Here is an 18,064-nt window from a genome sequence, read left to right as displayed (position 1 = left end):
TAAAACTGTAAACTGTAAATAAAACTGTAAATGAGTGTGAGGGATGCACTGATATTTCTCATTTAACAAACATGACCTTCTATCTTGTGGAAGAGGGCAATGTCGTGTGCTTAGTTTCGTTCAGCGTAGATGCTAAGTGGACCTCTCTTTCTCTGTGATGGCCACCTCTCTTGTGTCTCCCCTTGAAGGTAATGGGTCGATGAGAAGTGTACAAGTAAACCATCAGCCTCCCATTAAGCTGGCAGGGCTGGTGGCCGGGGCCAAGTATCGGTTGCGGGTGTATTCCCATGAGCACCACTCCATCAGCAGCGACTATGTCACGTTCGAGACAGGCAGAGGTGAGGGGGTGGGCAAGACACAAGGGAGGACTAAGAGAAGGTTCAACATGTGGCCTCCACCTAGTAGTTAAAATTTCAACACAGTGTATTCAAGTGTATTTGCAACACTCTCTTATAACGATACGTCATAATATCGACTATTTGCCTGCACCACCAAAATGTCCTTATCTAAATCTCACTCTGGTGCTATATTCAACTCATTACAGAGGATTTCAATACTTTACCCAAGGCTACATTATAAATTAATTTTGCATCATAGGTCTTTATTTGAAGACCCGCACTCATTTAAATATTCAAAAATTGGCACCTAAAGTAGCGTTATGACAGCTTTGAAATCAGCTTTTTGAAATTCTATTGGTTCTCGCATGTCTTGTGATCAATTGTGCCATTCATTCTAATATTTGAATGTATGTTTTTTGATGGAGAGGAAGATTTTCAGCAATTAAAAATTCAGTTTCACTCTGTTCCTCACACAGAGTTATCATATGTTTTCAGAAGGCTTTAAATATAGAAGTAGTCGTTTGTAATGGTTTTTAAATTTTTATAATTGTGACTACATTTATCTATTTGTTACATCTTTTATATTGAAGCGATTAGGTTAGGTTTAGGCATAGGGGTTGGGTGTTCGAAAATATCTATATAATAGTGGAATGTAATTAAAATGCTTGTAATTACGTTTACTTGCCTGTTACATGTTTTATATTAATAATTGGATAGGTTTAGGGATGGGGTTGGGTTGGGTTAAGGGATCTAAATAAAGTTCCAAACGTAAGTTCGGGGGGAGCTTGTTAATCAAGGCCCCCAATCACAACCCAACGATATAAAAGGGTCTGCCCTCTTCGCACTGTTGACAATTCTCTATTTAACTATAAATCTCCACTTTTACATCCACATTCTTCTTCTTTTGTTTTTAGCTATTTGCATTCTTTGTGCATATCGCCACCTACTGGGCTGGGAAATAGTAAAAATTACTTGAATATTGTTTCCATGTATCATATCGCTTCTGAAGATATGGATTTTACCACTGGAGTCGTATGGATTACTTTTATGGACCTTCAAATTTCTGGCTACCATTCACTTGCATTGTATGGACCTACAGAGCTGAGATATTCTTTTAAAAGATTTGTTTGAGTTCAGCAGAAGAAAGTCATACACATCTGATATAGCATGAGGGTGAGTTAGTGATGAGAGAATTTTCAGTTTTGGGTGAACTATCCCTTTAATGCGCTACAGGACCATTTGAATCAGTGAACTCAAAAATATCACTTTAATAGTGTCATTTTTAAGTATAATAAAACATATTGCACAAACACAGAAATCTGAAGATTGCTGAGCCTGTGACAGAATCCTCCCAAATGAGTTGAGAACTAAATGACAAGGACGTTTTCATGATACAGGCAAAAAGTTGCTACAGTGACATCTTCGTCAAGAGACCGCCCTGGTATTTTGTCATGTTTCTTTTTATTTATAGGTTCCTTTAGCCAGTAACTGGTAGAACTGGTAGAAAAGTGCCTACCAAATGAATAAATATAAATGTTTTGGAGATTGTGGTGCTTGATAAATATATTTTGAGGATCTCTTTCTCTTTGAGGATCTTTTCATTGGTTTTGTGTCATCACCCAGATCTATGCCTTTTTGAAAAGACCAGCATTGTTGGTCACCAGCATATGTTGTGTTTTAGATGCTGGTCCCCAGCATGGGATGCTAGTATGCTTCTTAACTAGCTTAACCAGCAAGACTGCCATGGTCAACCAGCTTCCCCAGAAAGACCATGCTGGTTGACCAGCCTGGAAATTCATGCCTGTTTAAGCTGGTCCTTTCAGCAGGGTGAGCAAACAGTTATTTTTCTAGCAACAGCTGTCTTCACCTGATGCCTGCTTTTGTGCCTCAGGTGTGGTACGTTGGATTAAATCTCAGCATCCTCAATGCGATATTGATCCTCAACACGAGTCCTTGTACATTTTGCTGTAGAATACAGACATTTTCAAATTCTTTGACAAGTCTTTTTGGGTAACTATTTTCTATATGCTGCAGGTTAGTTTTATAATCTATGTTGCAGGACAGTTTATTTATATATTTGTAAAAAAGTATTATTTCTAGGGATTTTCTTGGAAAGTGAGGAAATTTTATATAGGAAAATGCAACTAAGAGTGCCTGAGTGTCTCCCTTTTATATAAATCGTGTCAAAATATTCAGAGAAAATATTTGTTCTTGTAGAAATACAGACTTGAGTTGTTCACAAGTATCTCAAAGTCTAAGTTGAGTCTCAAGTATTTATTTTTTTTGCAACTTAAGTGCAACTTGGATATAGCTCATAATTATCCGAACCATTAACTTTATGATACTGTATGAGGAATTCAATTATTGGTCCCAAGTTGACAATTTTCCATAGAAGTGCTTCCGCTATTATTGTGAGGCAATTTAAGGTGAATTCAAGTGGAGACTTTTTTTTAACCCCATATTCTATTAAATGGAGAGAAAAGGCACACACAATTAGAGCACATTAAACATAAAATTATGAGGGACTTTAAATGCTTTGCGAGTTACAGTTATAAAAAAAATTAGTTGGAATATATTGGATGGTGGGTTAAACTGAGCTGCTTGATTTACCTAGTTTCCTTTTTCATCAGATAACTGTTAACAGAGAGAGTGCCCTGTGCTCTTGTTATTGTCAGAGGATAAGTATGGGTAATTTAAATCCAGATCCACTGTTCTCTCCACTAATGTGTTTTTGATAAAGGATGCTTGTCAAATTACTCCTGCCATGCTGGCTGCTGAAAGTCAGTGAGAAATATTAGGGTCTCCATTTGGTGTTAGTGTGTTCAGATATTGTTCTTCTGATTCAGTTAATCATGCAGGAAGAGAAAATGCTCTTTATATTTAAGATAATCTGTGGGATTAGTTTCAGCTGTTGTCGTTTAGGGGTATTCTGTTACGAAATGTAAACTTTTTATTTACCTCTCTTTATTCCTTGCCTTGTGTGTGTGTGTGCGTGTGTGTGTGTGTGTGTGTGTGTGTGTCTTTGGTTGTGAACAGCTTACAAAGAGCAGGAGGACATTGCTACTCAGGGCTGGTTTATTGGGCTGATGTGTGCTGTCGCTCTATTGGTTCTTATCCTTCTCATCGTCTGCTTCATCAAGAGGAGTCGCGGAGGAAAATACCCAGGTAAACTCCAGGCAATTAAAGTTGAAGTGTGACATTTTTGCACCAATAGTGTCATCAAATTAAAATAATGATTGTTTTAAAAGAAGTTTCCCTTATCACTGTCCCCATCTTCCATTGGTTAGAAAAACAGATAGTTCCACCCCAAACTCAGACAATTTGGTTAAGTCAGTGTTCCAGTGTCAGGTTGGTCTGGATGCTCAAACAAACAGAGCAATCTTTTGACTTTTTGACCAGTATTGGGTGTAATCAGATTACAAAGTAATTATTTACTGTAATCAAATTACTTTTAGGCACAAACCGTTGTGTAACACATTACATTTAAAATTTCCATAATCAGATTACAGTTACTAGCATTCATTGAAAGTAATTACTTTTCAGTACATTTCTTGGGTTACAGATATTTCTAAAAAAAAATATTATTTATGTGTAACTGTTAAAATGTGAATTTATATGTAATTATGTTTGAATTTCTGTGACAGCTTACATTATTTTTAATTTGAAAAAGAAAACGTTTGTTGGGTAGTGTTTTAGAAAGTAACTTACAAGTAAAGTAATTAATTATGTGATTACTTTTCAATAAAGCAATCAGTAAGGTAATCTAATTATAATTTTAGAGAAGTACTTAGTAATTTGTTGTGGATTGCTTTTTTTTTACTAACTTAACCACCTTTTGGGGGGAATCAAAAAATGGCATACTTAGTTTTCTTTGCATATTAAGCTTGAATAGGAGAAAGTATTGTAACATTAAAAAAAGTACACACATCACCTTTAAGTTTGCTTTTTTCAGTGAGAACAAGTGATGCTAAAACTAATAAACTGTTCTTTTAAATCAAACTGATTGGATTTCATGATTGGATTCACTGACGCAGCAGATGATTAAATTATGCTAATAATGTTATTTGTTTTTGTCTGTTTTTCTTCAGTAAGAGAAAAGAAAGACCTCCCATTAGATCCTGTTGACCATAAAGACCAAGACGGATCATTCGACTATCAGTAAGTTTGCACTATTGATCACTTCTACCATTATAGCAATGAACAGGAAAAAGCTATTCTGGTTCACCGAGAGGGAAAGGGCTTTTAAGTGTTTCAATACACTCAATGCTATGATGATGAACCTGTTGATAAATCCCTTTGTTTTACCTTTTACAGGTCCAGAAAATAGCTCTGACCTTGCAGAGGGACATGAGTCTTTCTCATTCTTAACAAAAATAACAACTAACCTCAGCCTGATCTCATGAAAATTACGTGACTTTGGCAATATTTTTGCAGAATGACATTACATGGCTCGTGGCAGTTCCGAGGTGAAATGTCCATTGTGTAGCGCTAAAAGCGAGTGAAATTTTCTCCCAAACAGACAAGGTTTTAAAATGTTATGCTGTATCAAGTTTTAAATTAACAACATCTATGTCCTTAACCTAAATCTTTAACCTAAACCTAAAAGATAGTGTAAAAAAACAAATGTGAGAGGAAAAACGCCATTTTGTGGTGCTTCTATTATAGTTTTGGACGTTATACATACAACAAGCCACGTAAAAATCATAAGTGCCTGTTCTGTTAATTTCCCCAGGAAACAGACATAATACATACAACTAGCCACGTAAAAATCATTTTGCAAATGTAGGTATAGTAATGTGTTTTTGTGAGACCAGGTTTACTAACCTTGTGAACCAAAACAAATGCTAAATAACATGCTCCATAAACCAACCTGATTTCTTTTCAGGAAAACATTTTAGATTTTCTTCTTTTTCTTTTTCTTTTCTTCAAGCACAAAGCTGTCAGTACTCTGGCCAGCAGTTGGCTAAAAGCAATAAATCAGATTCTCAGGAAACTGTGGTTGCCATGCTGTTAAATAATAATGCACACATAAGTGTGCGTCTTATGATTCAAGCAAAGCAACCACTACTGGCTACTGTAAATGTGTCCGCCATGTACAGTTTCTACCTCTGCTCTCTAAACCAGACAGATCTCAACTTTAAGTCCCAAAGTATGATAAAGCCTCATCCTATACCTGTTCGGAAGTGAAAGGAGAAATCATCATGCATATCTGTCATTTGGCAAATATGATCGTCTTTAGAGCATCCTTCCAAATTTTGTTGTATAAGCCCATATGTTACATGATGGTGTAAATATTGCAACAACAAAAAACTACAAGTGGAAGCTTCAGGAAACACATCACATTTACAATTGACAAATTAAATTATAAGTGTGCACAGATAGGTCTAGTTTGCTAAAGCAAATAAATGTCATGTTACCTACTGTACACAGTGTTGAAGAAGTAGTGACACTTCAAACTTATATTATAATATTTTTTTCAGTTCAGCTATTCGAATAATACTGTTGCTTGTCCATTAAAAATCTACCTTTTCCAAGTAGTTTCAGTGTAGTGTGACGACAACCAGATATTTCTCAAATTTCTAACAATTATATAATTTTAAAAATATTGCTTACTTAAGCTTAAATGTAGCTACTTTTTGGTATTAACTTGTAGTGTTGCTAAAAAACTAGCCTGCTACTTTTTCAAAAGGATAGCTTGACTGTAGGGATAGTTCTCCAAAAAATGAAAGTTCTGTCATCATGTACTCACCCTCATGCTGTTTCATGCTCGTTCTTCTGTGGAGCACAAAAGGAGATGTTAGGCACCATGTAGTTTCAATGTATGTAAAAAGATGCAATGAAACTGAATGGTGACTGAGGCTAACATTCTTTCACAGAAGAAAGAAAGCCACTCTGGTATGAAACAACGCGAGGGTGAGTAAATGTTTACAGTTTGGTGAACTATCTCTTTAAATACTTTAAGTAGCCTGTTTTGTAACAAGCTTCTATGCTAACATTCAACATGTCTGTAAATTTGGTCAAAACATAATTTTATATCTTCGGTTTAATCCTCTTAACCACTGAATAAAAACATGCTTTAACAAGTTTGACAACTAGCATTTGAACAAATACTCAACATGTCATGATAATCTTCCATCAGTTTAACAGCTGTGTGGTATTAACAGGTGAGCTTTAAACCTAATGCAATCTCTTTTTAGCAAACACCACAGATCTTCAATGCTAATGCTAGCAATGCTAAGTTATGCTAAGCCCTCCCTCTTTACTAGCACAGTGGCTCTATCGCTAACTTCTCTCTACATGTAACATGCGAATGATGTGGTCAACTCCATCTTCATGAACCCTTTTCTTTCCTCTCCTCTTTCAAATTGGCGGCTGGGTTGTTAAGGAACGAGAACAGGTATTTGGTTTCAGCACATCATCTGAGCCTGAGCATGTCATTGGGTATATTGTGGATGACAGATCAGGGACTAAAGCTGCTGCCTAAATAGTGATCATGCTCTTCAAAGGTGTTAAACTCTTGGTCCTTAATTTTTTGGATATAACCCAGAAGTTTTGTAAGTAAATATTGCACTGGGTCTTAACCATTCACAACACAATTTTGCCGCAACAAGTAGTTTGTCTATACTAAAAGTGAAAATACTATACGAAGTCACGTAATAGCTGGGTTTCCATCAAAATGTTTAGCATTTTTAATGCACATTTCTGAAAATTTGACTAAAGAAAATGTGAAACATTGCACGTTTCCATGAACTGTAAATGCGTTTATCTTGAGGGAAAGGGCCTTTTTGTCATAGAGGAGCTGAGCAACCACTTTGCTTCTGGGAGAGATGTATAGCTGTAATTAAGCAATTGTACATTATTATTAGCTGCCAGACATCACAGAATAAGTGCAATAGCACACATAATGAAGGGTCAAATGGCTAGAAGCAGATGGAGCAGGGGGGCAGTCAAGAAGTACATTTACATTTATGCATTTGACAGACGCTTTTATCCGAAGCGACTTACAGTGCACTTATTACAAGGACAATCCCCCCGGAGCAACCTGGAGATAAGTGCCTTGCTCAAGGACACAATGGTGGTGGCTGTGGGGCTCAAACCAGCATCCTTCTGATTACCAGTTTACCAGTTATGTGCTTAGACCACTACACCACCATCACTCCTCACAGACAGTGAGACAGGGTGTCACACTGGCTCCACAACAGCCCAGGCCGGCAGTCCAGCGTAGAGCCCCCCGCAGGTAGCTGACACCCTGTCTCACTGTCTCTCACCAAGAACCACAGAAAAGTTTAAAAGTGCCCGAGACGGGCGACCCAGGGACATGGACACCCGCTACAAGTTTGGAGGTGGTGAACAGACCACTCCATCCCTTTGTGAAGGGCCAGGTGGAGAATCCTTTTTTCCTTTGATTTTGATTTTGTCGCATGACTGAGGGGCTGCAGTACCCACATGTTCAAAGAAACATCCGTTTCCACATTCCCTGGTTAACACACCCGGTGTTTATGACCGTCGTTGTTACGATCACCGCTTTAAGATTGGTTTGCGCCAGTAGACCTGAAGGACACGTACTTCCATGTCTTGTTTTTACCTCGGCACATGCCCTTTCTGGGTTTGTCTTCGTGGGCTGGACGTACCAGTGCAAGGTCCTCCCCTTCGGTCTGTCCCTGTTGCCTTGCGTCTTCATGAAAGTTGCAGAAGCAGCTCTTGCCCCGTTAAGGGAAGTGGGCATTCGCATCCTCAGTTTTCTTGATGACTGGCTAATTCTAGCTCACTCTTGAGAATTGTTGTGTGCGCACAGGGACCTGGTGCTCGGGCACCTCAGCCGGTTGGACCTTCGGGTCAACTGGGAAAAGAGCAAGCTCTCCTCGGTTCAGAGCATCTCTTTTCTTGGGATGGAGTTAGACTCAGTCTCTATGATAGTGTGCCTCACGAGTGGGCGTGCACAGTCAGTGCTGAACTGCCTAAAATCATTCAGTGGAAAATGGCAGTCCCACTGAAACAATTTCAGAGGCTCCTGGGGCATATGGCATCCTCAGCGGTGGTCACGCCACTCAGGTTAATGCAAATGAGACCGCTCCAGCACTGGCTTCAGTCTCGAGTCCCAAAATGGACATGGCGCCGCGGCACACATCGCGTGGCCATCAGGCCGATCTACCACCACTTGTTCAGCCCTTGGACGGACCTTACCTTTCTGCAGGCAGGGGTCCCCTTAGTGCAAGTGTCCTGGAGGCTTTGGCTTTGGCTTTGGCTTTGGCTTTGGCTGTTGATCCAGGGCAAGCACCTGCTAGTCCGGATGGATAACACAGCGACGGTAGCATATATAAACCACCAAGCGTCACCTGCCGTCTCCTCCTTTGGAGTTCAGATTTAATTCAGATTTCAGATTTAATTCAGACTTCATTAGCAGTTTGCATGCTTTCATTTTTGACTAGGCTGTAGCTGAGTTAAAGGAATATTTCACGAGTTAAACTCAATCAACAGCATTTGTGGCATAATGTTGATTACCACAAAAAATTTATTTTGACCTGTCCCTCCAGTTTCAAAAGTATAGCCACAAGACATAAACAATATGCATATTATCATGTTTTTAGTGTGATAAAATTGATTACTAACCTTTACCTTAGTTTCCCTTATAAACTATAAGTATTCTTGCAAACCCCTATGGCAAATTTGCCACTCATTATTTTAACATGGATATGAGCTTTACGGCAGATCTTCATTGTTGCCACAAGTTTGCCATAGAAGTTTTTGCCAGTAGTGGCAAATTTTCCATTGTTGCCAAAGGTTTTCTGCAGGTCCACCACTACCATTGAAGAGCTGCAAACTTATTACAAGCTAATTTTCATGTGAAAAAGAGTTGCAAATTTGTGGCAAGTTTGCCACAACTCAAGATTTTTGTAAGGGTTTATACAGTAACTTCGTTACAATGATGACATTATGCCTTAAACCTTGTTATCTCAGTAACTTTTGCACAATGTCCATACAATGATACACAGAAGCAGAGGTGATGCAGCGCAACAAGCCACAATTTTAATGTCTCTTGAGATTCCAATGGTTACATGGACCTTGTTACACTTTTTCAATTCATAGTGTTTGGACAGTTGCTAAAAGCACACGGGCGACCCATAACAGCTGCAGCTGGCAACTTAACACTAGAACTGTGCCAATACAATCATACTGCAATCAATACATAAAGATAACTTTTTTCTTGCCGACATGTTGAGTCTCTCTTATGTGTTTTTGCACAGTTTCAATCACAATCAAATTATGATATTGCCATGCATATCGTATTGTGAGGTGTTTGCCAATACCCAGCCCAGCTAAACACTGCATTAGGTGTGTGACACTGTTGCTCTCGCAAGGGCAATATCCACAAAAATTACATCAGTGATAAATAATTAACCACCTAGAACAGTAGTCTGCTGCAAAAACAACGATTTAAACAACTTTAAAGCTCAAAAAATAAGAATACGGAAGAATTCATTTAAGTGCTTTTATAAATTTAAAGTTTCACATTTCTGCAAACCCACCAAAAATTGGACCCATTCATTTTCATTCTAAGTGCCTCACTGTAATTTTTGAAGAAAAGGAGGGACAACTTGAAATTATTTAGCCACAAATGTTGTCAATTGAGCTTAACTTGTATTGAACCTGTAATATTCCTTTAACTAAAGTTTTATAAATCCACTCAGTATACATATATTTTGAGTATTCAGAAATATAGTTTACATGTTTCCAAATGTGATTGTCCATATATATGATCGAGCAGATTTCTTCAGTGCCAATGTTCAACACATTAATATGCAAGAGAGAGAGCTTTTATCTGTGTTGCTTTATTGCATGGCGCCTTGTTAGGTTACAGAGTAACTGCTGTAAACATTAAGTGTACCACTTAAAACAAGACGCATCCTCTCTATTAAGGTCCATAAAAAGCCAATCATCTCTGAGAAGTGGAACACATATTAACTGAATTGACCTGATATAACATGTAAAGTACTGGACCTTTTTATTCCCCCTAAATGTTATTTTGTGCACATCCAATAAAAACATAATCACGATTGTTCTCATTTTAAAAGTCCAATTCTGTGATGTCAGGGTTTTATTAATTCCTCAGGAGTTGCAAAGGGATCAAGGTTTTTTCCTCAAAAGTTTAACACCCTTGAAATGCTGTTCAATGGAAATCGCATTATATTCAATAAAAGGGCAGCCATCCTCAAATGCACAAATAATTTCTTGCATGAAACAGAGAAATGATTCTGCTTTGTTAAGAAGAAACCCAGTTGAACTACAAGTATGCATGCAAGGACTGGGCTAGCAAAATGTTGGATTTTATTCTCAGTTCACTGAGTTTACAAAACCTTTTGGCATTCTTATTCTTAATGCATTTCCTACAACCTGAGAAAAGAAAATTCTGCTGCAGATTAGAGCTCTTCGATGTTTGTCAGTAATCTATATTCAATTAAATTTTCAATAAGATGTCTCATTTAGAACATCAACAAACAAAAGGTTGTAACAGATTGAATGCTCGAGGATGTTTACAGATTTAGATCCTCAATGCATCATTTTCTTTCTCTTCTTTGTTTTTCTTTTATTAATGCCTCTTTGATTAAATGAATGTTTTGTTTTATTCATAATTTTCTTTCTCACCCTTTCTCCCTACAACATTTGTTATTCACTGGTGTTTTCCATTCCTGTTGTTCCACTGAAGGTCCCTTGAAAGGGAAAGGTATGAAACCAAGGCTCTATTTTCACCTGGCTTTGGACTTCTTTATTATGAACTATAGCAGTTATTGCTTTATGTTTATGATCTTAATCGATTAATACATATCCTTGCCATTTGGTATTGGTAATCGATTGAAATAAATAAGGTACATTTACAGTATGATTAACTCCTAGACCCATGAGACACTGATTCTGTTTATTTTCCTGTCACCTGTCATTCTATCATTATTCATAATGTCATTTGATTATGCCACAATATATCAATTTAGTCTTGTAGTGAATTTAGTAACTTAAATGATATACTACTTGGGCCCTATTTTAAGAGTGCGAGCACTAAGCACTGCACTATGTTATAAGTCATATGTGCAAAGTCAATAGGCATGGCCATGAAGTTTTGGTATTTTTTTGCAAGTATGCGCTAAGTCTAGACGCAACTGAGTTTGGCGAAATTGTGCATGCAAAACGCTAATGGGTTGGGTCAAGTGTAATTAAATTAGGAGCTGCTTCTCTGGTTATTGCATCGTCTGCATCCTATTATATAGACCATTGCCTGTCAGTAACCAGCAATATAAACAAAGACAACATATTCATAAGAAATTGGTAGTGTAAATGGAATAAGCAATGAATTAGATTTATTAAAATTCGGACTTGTGTTCTTTTGTGGATTAACTGCATCCTTGTTGAATGTCAGGCATATTTCTATGAAATTAACACGTTCCTATTATATGCGTGGAAATGTGATTCTTGTCATGATTTGGATGAAAGCTCTGTTAAATTTTATGTATGAATGTAAGTATTATTTATGATTTTCATCTACTGAAACTGAATTGAGTGATTTTGGCACGCACTTCACATCTATCGGTCAATTTTGATTTTGAAAAAATACATACATATATTGAAACATGAAAAACTAAACCAAAAATATTTCTAAATTCAAATTAAACTTGAAACTAAACAAAAATATAATCAAAATAACATTAAAAAAATAATACCAAATCCAAATATTTGACCCCCTCCAATGTCTCCCACCGGCAACAGGTGGAAAAATACCAATATAAATTAGATCATAATTAAAAGCCTAAATATAATAATAATAATAATAATAATGATAATAATAATTAGAATTGAAAAAATAAACCATGACGCTAGAACGTTTAACACAAATTTTCAAAGTTTGGACATTAACTTTATTACCACCTGCTGGAGGAATCTGCAAACTGCAAATGCAGGAACTGATTTAGACTTTGTGCTGAGATTAGATGTGCTTCTCAAACATCTTAGCACAATGACCTATTTCTCAGGAAATTAGATTTGCGCTTAGAGCCACTTTACATACAATGCACCTTCAGTTTGCGCGCATACACCCACGAAGAGTGCAAACACTCCCACCTACGCCCACTTGCGCTTTGTGCTGGCATGAAAATTGTGCTTAGAATTAGTGCTCTCATGAAAATTGGATACCGCGTTAAGCATGGTACGAAAAAAGAGCTATTTGACTCATTCATTCATTTTCTTAACTCTATAATGCCATTACAAGCTTATTATGATGTCATCACATCATCTTCATAAAATTATGTAAAAGGTGAACTACAGGTTTGGAGGATTTTCAGTTGTAGCACTCTTCAGAATTTACTGAATGCTCTTTTGAAGAAAAAAAAATACATTTTATATATATATATATATATATATACAGTATATAACCAACATGATTTCCAGGTAGGCATGCTGCATGCAGAGAACAATGTCATCTGGTGATATCATACTTTTTATGATTAATCTAAACATTTCTATGACACAGAAGGGCTTCTTGTTTATAGAGAAGATATATGCAGTTGGTAAAAGCATTTTTATGATCCATAGAGATGAGTAATATTGTAGATCCTGGTTGTAAACCATGTTTTGTGAGGGGATACAGTAGTTAATTTACAACATTTCCATTTAACAGCCTACCTGCTGTAGGTCAGTTAACAACTAGGCTTAAAAATATTACATTAAACAAAGATAGACCTACACTCTATAATAGAATTTTAAGATCTGAAAAGTGTTGCTTTCTTTTTTGTTATTTCCTGGTGCTTCACCAGTTAATGTAGAACAGTGCATGGCATAATTACCCCCCATCAAAGGTCCATTACAGTATCAGAAGCATGTGATGGGGCATGCACAGGACAGGAGCTGAATGATGCACAATTTATAGATGTGATTTATATAATACAGAGATTGTAAATAGCAAAGAGTCTTCTTTTTGGTCATAAATGTATTGTGGTTATTTCACCTTGAGATTTCTCTTTTCTCTCTCAAAAGTGTCGCACTGAAGTGTCTCTTCAGATGTTTTTCACAGCATGGTTCAGTTAGAATATTTTATGCACTTTAGGATATGGAAGAAAAGGCAAAACTGTCAAGCACAACCTTGAAAATATTCTCATTACATTTCAATGTCTGAAGAAATAGGAATTTGACATTTTGATATTCTTTGCCATGTTTCTCCTTTATCGGATACCCAAAAGCATGAGGGCACTTAAGGTGGGAAGAGTTTCTAATTCCAGACTTTCTAATGATTCACAGCCTCCATTATCAAAGTCCGATCGTTTTCCACTCACACAGACTAGTCGATTAATGTGGTTGACGAGTGTTGTTATTTATTTATTTACACTCTAAGGAGTGGTGCTTAAGTTTATTTAATTAAGCTGTTAGTTTGCACTTGCAGAGGGACGTCTTGGCATATGGGTTGCATTGTTTTTTAGCATCTTACGTCATGACTATTGCATTTTTAAAATGCCGTTAGTTTGCACTTGCAGAGGGACATCTTGGCATATGGGTTGCATTGTTTTTTAGCATCTTACATCATGACAATTGCATTTTTAAAATGGCGTATCAAGTAAAAAAATAGTTTAGTAATGCTATCTGTTCTATTTCGTTGAGCTCAATCCAGTTTTTTTTTTTGAACACAAGAATATGTCCTGTGTGAACGCCCCCTAAGAAACATATTCTGATTGGGTTTGGTTGACCCTTATCCAGCCCATTTTAAATGGGGACCGATTAATTAACTAGACGTTCAGGCAATCTACCAACTAGAGAATTTTGAAAATATCTGACTTTTAATGTTTTCTCCCCCCCAACAGTAGCGATGAGGACAACAAGCCTTTGCAGGGCAGCCAAACCTCCTTGGATGGGAACGTAAAAGAGAGTGATGACAGTCTGGTAGACTATGGTGAAGGAGGGGATGGTCAGTTCAATGAGGATGGCTCTTTCATTGGCCAATACACGGTTAAGAAGGACAAGGAGGAGACGGAGGGAAACGAAAGCTCAGAGGCCACGTCGCCTGTCAATGCCATCTATTCTCTGGCATAGCACCCTGGCCTAGGGATGGCACCCCCAGCAGGCCGGAGGGTGGCACTACATGCATACAAATAAATATATATTCAGAGAGAATTATTAAAAAGTATTCACATTAAAAGCACTGGAGTGCATGATCCTTCTGAACAAGGGATGGGAGGGAGAAAACAAATGCAGGTGAGCCGGCTGTGGTTTGGAAACTGTTAAAGAGCCTGTGTTTGAGGAATTCAGAGTATCACCTGGGTCCCCATGCCCCACAAAGACTTTAGTGTTTCATTAGGGCCATGGGATTGAAACGTGGGTATTTCAAGCTTTTTGTGTGGCTTATGGTCTTCTTTTTTTATTTTGAAAATCTTTAATTGGCTCGTCCCTCCAACTCATTGTAGCTAGCATCAAAGAAATGGAGATACAAGCACCGGTCCTGTGACATATCAACTGTGGGTCGACTCAGCTGCAGAATGTCTGCAAATACGTTTATCATATTGATATTTCCGCAGTGAATGATCCAGCAGATAGATGCGTCCAAAGACATGAATTCTGTATAGAGTGCTGTGCTATACGAAACTATGCACTTGGTATTATCACATCTTGCTTTGGGTTAAAATTGGACATTATAATCTCATGTTTTTTGTTTATTTTGACTTTGCAAAAAACAAAACCTGTGGTCCTTGAAAAGATCTATACTATAACTGAACTGATGTCATGCTTTTATTTTCACTGGCTGCAACTATAAAATGCCACTATTGCCACCAATAGGTATAGGCTGAGGTTAGAGGGCGTCACTTGTAAATAATGAAAAAAAGACATAATTTTGAAGCATGGTAGTATTTTAGTGCACAGGACAATGGAGAGTTGTAGTAAGAAGAGCCGCAAGGATATATACATATTTTGTAAAACGTACATCATTTGTTTCTAATTAATTTTTTCCACTCTTTTATTAATCAGCTTGGTTAAGATTTTGGTGTCAGAATACATTTATTCAGGGAGTCTAAAAATGTTTGAGGTGCATCAACACATTGGTGGATTGTCATTTAAGGGTATTAAGGTAGTATAAGCATCCATAACTCAATATAGAGTATCAGCCATAAGCACTGAACTACAGAACTAAGCATTTGGGAATCGTTCACTGTTAGTATTCAATTGTCAAAAAAAAAAAGAAAGAAAGACTCAATACAAGGAGATAGCCCCTTAGATTTTCACTAATCAATCTTCACAGAAGTAAATATTGTAGTTACAAAATGCAGTGCAGAGAAGTGTACATATTTGATATTATATATGTTTGGGCATATGTAAGGGGTTTATCTAGTGGTGCATTCTCTTTGTTTGGAGCGTGGCTGAGACACTGCCCTAAAAACATGCCACTGTAACTCTAGTGCCACTCAAGGTGGTAGGTTGTTCTCTAGCTTGTGCTATCACACTACCACCATTACTTTTTTCCTGCACTACATACGTTCTCTTTCAAGTTCACTCTGTGGGGTCTAAAAGTCTGCGATCACGCTGAAAATCTGGAGGTTTTTCCCTTTGCTTTAAACCTTGGAAAAACAAATTGGGGATTTTGAACGTTTAAAATTAGAAAAGTTATGACGTAAATTGAAGAACAAATATTTACGTTTCTGCACTAGTCGCTAATGAAATATGTGCAAATTCTATACATTGTCAAATCATGCTGCGATAACATGGATCTAATGGTCTCAGACTTTTGGATCCCACACTATTTATAGATTTTATTTGTAAAAAATAATATGGACTAATATATTTATAATTTATTGATGACTGCACATCCAAATGTAACAGCTAATCTGATATGAGGTACTCAGCTGTGATTTTGGCACATTGTGAAATCTTCTCTTTGTAATGTAGGATAAAAGCTTCAGAGATCAAGCTATATTAGAACCATATTTGTGGCCATGTAAAATAATTCAACTTAATGTCACCATGAAAGGGGGTATGTCTTATTTGTTAATTGTGCTGCTCTTTTTCTGTATTAATGTTGTTGTATCACCGCTATTGTGTTAATATATTAGAATGTATTTAATGTAACTTTTACATAACAAAAATGGAAAGTTATGTATTTATTTTTCTCGAATAGGGCCTCAATCTTTGAATCACTTATGTAATCATCAATATCCTTTTTTGGTTTTTGCAGGTTTACTGTATTACAGTAAAGTAACTGAATCCGTAATGATTCATAATAAAAAAGCTTTTGGTGCATCCAAAAATGGATTGGAACGCACAGTTTTGGATTTGAATTCAGCCAGAGGGGTGGCTTAGCTGTTGTCTTTGGTGTATGAAAGAGACTTGTTTTTTGTGTCTTGCCATTTTTATTGGATTCTAGGTGACATAATGAACCTCCTTAAACGATTTTCCCTAATGTCCTTATTTCAAAGCACCATTATTGATTATGTAAATAGCAGATGCTGTAGAATTGTAGCATTCTGCACAAACCTATTGAGAAACCTTTTTGTAAACATCATTTGAATTGTGTTACACAAAAGAAATGTTTTATAATTTCCGGTTCATGTATTACTGCACGACAACGCCCAGCTGACTGCTCTTTGAAAGGGCTGAATATCAGGTCGTAATGTCCTGATAGGGCTGTGATGTCTTATACAATGCCTTCACATTAAAGTAATATGTGTACATGTAGTTCATCGGGCCAAACTGTGGCCTTTCCATCAATTCTGCTTTCTCCAGTACCTCAAAGCAATACTATCCTCATTTGCCTTTTTGCTATTCAGTTTACTGCACAGTAGGCCTAGTCTACCAGCGTTTTTCGAGTTCATATAGTGATTTACATACACAGACAACTCTTTAGATCACACATTCTGGTGTGCTCACTGACTGTAGCTTTGTGAGTGTCGCAGCGTAACATCAAGAATATTCAGAGATGGAATTTCAAAGTTGGCTTGAACCCGTTCCGCCCCACCTTGCCTTGAACTTCTGCAGCCACTTTTAACGTCTGCACAGATTGTTGTCCCTGTACCAGTTGTTGTGAACTGGCAAAGTTCATTAAATGTATATACTACTATATATTTGTTGGTTGGTATATTGCTTACTCTGTCTTTCTCCCAATGTTAGATCATTGTGTACTTATTAACTGGCATCATATTCTCATTACCGTAAAACAAGATTGATGATAATTTCCACACCAGAGCCCATGTCAAATTTAATGTAATTTTTAAATTCAGCAAAAATGCCTATGGTGGTTTGCAGGTTATTATTATTATGTCCAGGATAAGTTAATATATTGTGTTTTTCAGCTTTTTTAAATTGCTTATCATGCAGGTTAACAGTGTTTTTCTGTAAATCTGGCCAGAGAAAAATGGCCAATCATTATGTTCACCATGTATGCGTGTATGATGAGATGCTGCAACTTAATCTGCTCGAGACGCCTTTCTTTAAATTAAAGCTGTAATTTTCTCAACCTTCTGATCTGTCCTTGCCTCATTACTGCATTTACTCTTGTAGTGCTTTTGATGAACATATCAAGACCTGACACTTTGTTTTGAAATGTTTTCACATTCTTACTGACTTATGTATCGTATCCAAAAATCTGTGACCACATTAAATATCTTGGAATGAAAATCAAATAAAAACATTTAAGCTCTAAGGGTGTTTTTAAAAAGAATTTCTGTTTCAAAATTAAAGGCTTATAACTCGACATAAAAAAAAGG

The 18,064-nt window shown here is 36.9% G+C and overlaps 1 protein-coding gene across 2 annotated transcripts in view; it reads left to right on the top strand.

Annotated features, from left to right (window-relative positions):
- Positions 1-17,826, top strand: part of LOC127626151 (neurofascin-like) — a 106,296-nt gene extending 88,470 nt beyond the window's left edge. The window contains exons 29-34 of one of the 2 annotated variants that reach the window (XM_052101734.1): positions 189-338; positions 3,375-3,503; positions 4,427-4,496; positions 6,724-6,735; positions 11,044-11,061; positions 14,177-17,826. In XM_052101734.1, the coding sequence (XP_051957694.1) occupies positions 189-338; positions 3,375-3,503; positions 4,427-4,496; positions 6,724-6,735; positions 11,044-11,061; positions 14,177-14,405 (608 nt within the window). In that variant the 3' untranslated portion in view covers positions 14,406-17,826. The remainder of the gene's footprint in view (positions 1-188; positions 339-3,374; positions 3,504-4,426; positions 4,497-6,723; positions 6,736-11,043; positions 11,062-14,176) is intronic. The other variant, XM_052101733.1, reaches the window with a different exon arrangement.
- Positions 17,827-18,064: the final 238 nt, after the last annotated feature.

This window comes from Xyrauchen texanus, chromosome 32 (genome assembly GCF_025860055.1).
Source record: "Xyrauchen texanus isolate HMW12.3.18 chromosome 32, RBS_HiC_50CHRs, whole genome shotgun sequence".
In the NCBI taxonomy this organism is placed as follows: Eukaryota; Metazoa; Chordata; class Actinopteri; order Cypriniformes; family Catostomidae; genus Xyrauchen; species Xyrauchen texanus.
The sequence above is the reverse complement of the archived record's forward strand: the minus strand, read 5'-3'. Positions and strand labels throughout refer to the sequence as shown.